The 6,281-nt window shown below is 44.0% G+C and overlaps 1 protein-coding gene across 2 annotated transcripts in view; it reads right to left on the reverse strand.

Moving 5' to 3' along the window:
* LOC114938033 (uncharacterized) overlaps positions 1–5,987 on the reverse strand; it is a 61,017-nt gene extending 55,030 nt beyond the window's left edge. For both annotated transcript variants that reach the window (XR_014925470.1, XM_085486071.1), the window contains exon 1: positions 2,588–5,987. Coding sequence is in view for 1 of the 2 variants with exons in the window: in XM_085486071.1 (XP_085342197.1) it covers positions 2,588–2,786 (199 nt within the window). In the remaining variant the exon portion in view is untranslated. The remainder of the gene's footprint in view (positions 1–2,587) is intronic.
* Between the last annotated feature and the right edge of the window lie 294 nt (positions 5,988–6,281).

Below are 6,281 nucleotides of genomic sequence, written 5' to 3' on the forward strand. Positions count from 1 at the left end.
TAAATTAAATAATTTTAATAAAATTCAGATAATTAAATTTAATAATTTTTTTTCAGTGTATAAAATATATAAGAAGTTTCAAAATTAATTAAAATTCCTCTACGTAAAATTTAAATATAACAATAAGAATATAACCGACACCACCCCCAAATGATCAGGCGTAAGCGTCAGAGAAAGAGAGAGAGAGAGAGCGTCATGCGTGTAATAATAACGATAGCGACACACGCACGAGCGACAAATTGCTCTCGTTAACCAGGCCAGAGGAAACATCATTAACGCGATTACGCAAAGAGTGTGGATGGACTTTGAGAGCACCTCGGTGGTGGAAATTGCGTGTGACTAGAGGAACGCCGACGTTAAAGTCGAAGGCCGAGACTCTCTAACTCCGGAACGTTGCTGTAATTATTAGCAGAGAACAGAGAAAAACGGAGTGGTCCGGGAGGTGGAAAAGCGATGTCTTGCAGTAGAAAAAAAAAAAAAAAAAAAGAAAAAACATGCCGCGGAATTAACCGACTAGATAATATACATGCGGGAAGCCGGCTCCGAATTGGGTCAAACCTTTACTCTGGTAAAACCGCGCGTTCGCGAGAGAAAGGGGGAATCACACCGGCCGGCCGGCCGGCGCGTTTTCATTCTGCTAGACTGATATGAATGAACGCGGGAAAATATGTTTCTCCGGCTCCTCGAACGCTTATTTAGCACGCTCTACTTGTGCCGCTCGATGGCCGCGAAAGAAATAACGTAATAACGCACGCGATAATGCGTACATTCCCGCGGAATCCGCGAGACACGTGTTTCTCGAGATGCGTTTAACGAAGAAGCGATAAATTATAATTAGGAATTGAGAGGGAGCCTTTTTTCGTCGATCTTGATAAGTGTAACTTGCATAATATCGTGATGTCATCTTTATATAGCGAATACTTTTGGCGTGCGTCTGATGACAAAAAATTATAATCGATACAACTGTTTTAAAAAAACATTCTATTGCCTTGATTAATTGTACAATGAATACATGAAGAAAATAGTTTATGAATTCCTATCAGATACGCAATTTATAAATTGTTTTCTTCATGTATACATTGTAAAATTATATATATATTATATATTTTATTATATAAAATATATATGTATATATATAAATTAAAATATTAAATGTATATTCATAAGCTACACTAAAAACAATTGTTAACCTAAATCTAAATCTTTCAGTTATTAATTAAACATATAAAAATATTTAAATATATTTAACTTAAATACTAATATATGTCCAGTTAACAAAATAGTAATTTAATTGAAAGATTTAATCAAGTTAACAAATTTTCTGTTCAGTGTACAAAATATTAAAATATATATATGACAATAAATAATAATATTTTAAAGTTAATAATTTTTTTTTAAGATTCCATTGTGGATTCTTAAATGGCTGATTTATCACGCTTAGTAATGAAATATGATTCTTAAGGAAAGCTAACAGAGTTTTTAATTGATTTATGTAATCTATATAATATTTTGAAGGGCGATAAGTTTTTGCGTCTCGCACGATCAATCAATTAGATTGTTATTCCGGATACAATATCGGGTTTGTTCATTTATCACGTACGAAAATAAATTCAATCTAGCATAATCTAACGTCTTTTAACACATAATCCCGTTACGTGCTTAAAGACCTGCATCGCTAATCAGTGCACCGACGAAACAAGAACCTCTCTCCACTATCGATCATCCTCGTGAGAGATGCGCGAACGTATACAATATATATATATATATATACAAGGCGAAATATGCGACTTTACATTTCCTATTATCTGTCATGCGAAATAATGTATCGCATATGTCTTCCATGGAATATATATCGTAATATTGCGAGAAGAGAAGTAGAAAAGTTGGCCTTAATTATAGGAACATCAACGATCAACGCTAATTCAATTCCCACTCTTCTTTCATGAGCGTTCATAGGATTTTTTTCCAAAGAAGAGCATGATTACATTTTTTTATTTTTTTGTTAATTTTTATTTTATTATTTTAATTTTTTTATATTAAATATGCAAATAAATTCCAGTGTTTATTTAAAAGGAAAGCAAATGCTTAACTTTTTTTACCGATTCCAAAAGGGGTAGATGTCTCCTCTTGCTCCTACCTGCGGATGCTCATGCCTTCTTTTCTCCTTTTATTTAACAATTACTATTATAACACCGGTATTATATAAGGAGACACAACAACTCGAGATTTCTATTATATTGTATACAATCTCGTTATTGTATACGCATTTAATTAAAACTTAATTAAATGATATTTCTCTCTTTTCTCGGCGCGAATCTTGAAAATAATAAACGTGTTTAATTAACAATTAAACACGATGACACATAATTGAAAAACTCGACGTCCTATGCTACCCATCCGAGACATCTCGATTTATAAAATATTCTTCGTCAAAAAAAAGAAAAACAAACTTGAACAAAGACAATGCCGGGGGATCCCGCGAAGAAAGAATTCGGTAGCTCTTCGGCATAGCCGCTAGATGAGTCACGGGACGACAGCCTTAATTGATAAAACCGATCACGTCGCTCGTGACGTCTGTCTGACTCACCGTCAGGATTGGTGAAGTATCCCCAGGTGGGTGTCGCGGTGGCCGCCGCTTGAATGACCAGGGCGACGACGCTCAGGGCCAGGGCGCCAGCGGCGCCTCGCGCCGCGATCGCGCGCTTCTCGCTCCGCTGCGGATCGGTAGTCGTCGTGGCGACCGCCCTCACACCGCCCTGACGAGTGCTCGGAGAATCGGTTGCCATTCTTCATGCCGTTCGTATATTTCCCCTCCGCGAAGCGTATCCTCTTCTCGACTCGTCGCAGATCGCGATGACAGGTCCGAAAAGATTCGAAATAAGGGCCCGATGACGATTTTCACATCGATGTCCTCTTAAATTGTTCCTTTACCGATTTTTATGTGCGATTTGTCGCAGATCGCGATAATAGGTTCGAAAGGGTCCGAAAGGGTTCGATGACGATCTTCACATCGATCTCCTGAATTGTTCCTTTACCGATGTTTATGTGCGGTTTGTCACAGATCGTGATGACAGGTTCGAAAGGGTCCGAAAGGGTTCGATGACGATCTTCACATCGATCTCCTGAATTGTTCCTTTACCGATGTTTATGTGCGGTTTGTCGCAGATCGCGATAACAGGTTCGAAAGGGTCCGAAAGGGTTCGATGACGATCTTCACATCGATCTCCTGAATTGTTCCTTTACCGATGTTTATGTGCGGTTTGTCGCAGATCGCGATAACAGATTCGAAAGGGTCCGAAAGGGTTCGATGACGATCTTCACATCGATCTCCTGAATTGTTCCTTTACCGATGTTTATGTGCGGTTTGTCGCAGATCGCGATAACAGATTCGAAAGGGTCCGAAAGGGTTCGATGACGATTTTCACATCGATCTTCTCCTGAATTGTTCCTTTACCGATATTTATGTGCGATTTGTGCAAGAATTAGGCGTCGAGAGCAATGATCGATTCTCACCTCGGAGGTATCGATTGATTATGGGCAGATTTAATTTCACCGGTACTAGGCGTGCGACCGGAAATTAAGCGCCTCGAGCGCGGTTCGATTTACCGCCGCAGGTATCGATTTCCTAGTTAATATCGGTCGTCGTTGACAGAACGACGGAGCGCTTATCGATCTTTCGCTAATTATTCCATTAACTTTGATCACTCGTCAGGAAGTCGTAGACTGACACACATATATATTCATATTTTCCGGATAAACAAAATTTTATTAAATCGACGATCGATCTTTTGTTTACTTTATACCAGTTTGCTCCTTTATGGGGCAATTTCCCAAATCGATTTATCGATAGCTCTTGATGAGAAACGAAGTGTTCACAGATTTTGATCCCGTTTGTTCTTAATCTCTAACCGGGCGATTCCAAAAGGTATCAGGTCGCAACTTTAATCTTGAAGTCACACGGTACCTCGTCGTCGTCGTCCTCGTCGTCGTCGTTGCGGTCGATAATCGAATCTCGCGTTAGCCGCGTTGTCGCGTACGCACGCATGCAATCGATAGCTGGTGCCGGCGAGAGAGCGAGAAGGAGCGGCTGAAGGTGGTTACGGTTGGGGGACAGCGGGGGCGAACAAGGTGCGGCGGGGTGAAGGAGAATCGCACGTATCGGATTAAGCGTAATTCCACATTCCGACGTATGTGTATGTATGGGTCACTCCGTTTCCTCTCTGTTTCTTTCGCGTATCACGCAGAATCTTGGATGTATCGCGCGCCAAGTCTTTTCTCTTCAGAGAAATATATTTGTGTGTGTGTATCTATTTTACTTTATTCTTATTATATCCAATTCTTAGATCCGTGTCGTATAATTTTGAACGTCGAAAAACGTCGAAGAGGATCCTTGTCTCCAAGATAATGTATACATGCGTTTTCTCTCTCTCTCTTTCCTCCCGCTATTTCTACCTCGCGCACCTTTATCATCCGCATATGTATTATATATCTCTTCCTCCCTCGAAAACCCTTGGCGAAGGCTATCGTTTCCCTTGGCAGCGGACTCGGAACCGGTTTTTGCGACGTGCAAAGCGGCGTTGCTAAAAATAAGATATCTCTCCTCTCTCTCTCTGTCTTTCTTTTACCGTCCCACTATATCTATATCTTGCTCGTCCTTTCTCTCGCCCTTCTTCCGTTTGTCTCTCTCTTCCTCTCCGTTCCGCTCCGAACGTTCCGTCTCGTTCGTACCAAAGGAACCTGAAGGGAGCGGAATCGCGCTAGATCGATCGTTGGTCGATCATCGACGGGCGTTCGATTGTCAAGTCGTGACCGTGGAAAGTCGCGAGTCTCTCCCGAGGATCGGGCGCATTCTTCCCTCTTTCCCTTTCTCTCCTTCTCCTGTCTTTCGTGAGGACGAAAAAACGCGACTTTCTCTCTACATCGTCGTCGTCGTCGTCGAATTGGGATCGGCGGCGAACCTGTCTAGCGCGCGCCGCTCCTGGCGGAGGTCACGCGTCGCGTCCGTTAGGTTGGATTGGCTGGTAGCCGCTTGCTACTTCACCGAGTCGACTATAGTGCCGCTATAGTTATCGATCGCTCGCGGATACGCTCGCTTCATTTCGTGCCACGTCTCGGCAGTCCCGAGGAGGAGTTTCGCAATGTTCCACCGTTGCACTCGCTCGTTGTTTCTCGCTCTCCTTCCCGCTGCGTTATTGCATGTACGCACTCTCGACTCGCGCGCACTCGATTTTCCCGCGTGCACTCGCGGCACTCTCCTCCCGTCCCGATCACTTTCGCCCCTTTCGCGTGTTGTGTCACCGTGTCACCGTGTATGTGGGTCGCGCGACAAGAGTCGTTGGCGGGGACATCGCACTCGTCGATTTTTCTCGAAGGGGACCGGGAATATATATATATATATATATTATTCTCGGACGCGCGACGTATCGCTACTAACGAGCACTCGCGAGCACTCCGTTAGTCGCGGCGCGAGACCACGATGTGTGTCTCCTCCGCGTACCTGTCTGCTGCCCGCTCGTGCGCGAGTAGTCATGCATAAAGGAGGAAAAAAAGAGAACCATACATACGCGTATTCGTATATTGTACGCACACGTACACAGGCACTCGCGAATGTTGCTATTCACACGAAAGCGCGCAGGAAGAGGTGCGCGGACGAAAAAAAAAAGGAGAAAAAAATAAAAAGGAAAGAGGATGTGTTTGTACTCGCGCGTACAAACTGACCGATGCACACATACACAGACGCGCGCGCGCGCGCATACGCATGCACGTACGTACGTAAGTAATAATAATAACGAACCCCGAAGAATATACGGAGCGTGCGTGTGAACACACTCGGGCGGGTGTGCGCGCGCGGGAAGGAAAATAGGGAGAGAGAGAGAGAGAGAGAGAAGACGCACTACACGCGCGCACGGGCGGAAAGGTGACAGGAAAGAAAGAGAGGGACGGAGACGTGTACGCGAGCCTGCGCGCTGCGCGGCATACTGAGGTCCGAAGCCGAGCGACGCGGCCGAGCTGCCCGGATCGCGCGCGTCTCTCTCTCTCTTTCTCTCCTCTCCTCCGGCACTTGCCGTCTCGCTCGCCCACCTCCCTCTCTCTCGAGCGCGCGCTCTTGTCATTATTATACTCTCCACTCATGACTTTGCGGCTCTCGCTTGCATTTCGCTGCTGCACTCTCTTACCTCTTCGTCCCGCGGATGTAGCGAGACGTAAGGTGGATTTTTTTTTTTAGCAAGGAGGGTGAATAATAAAATGCAAAGAGGGACATACGGTGAATCTCTGATTGA

The sequence above is a fragment of the Nylanderia fulva genome, unplaced genomic scaffold, assembly GCF_048542155.1.
Source record: "Nylanderia fulva isolate GAGA-0341 unplaced genomic scaffold, ASM4854215v1 Scaffold4, whole genome shotgun sequence".
In the NCBI taxonomy this organism is placed as follows: domain Eukaryota; kingdom Metazoa; phylum Arthropoda; class Insecta; order Hymenoptera; family Formicidae; genus Nylanderia; species Nylanderia fulva.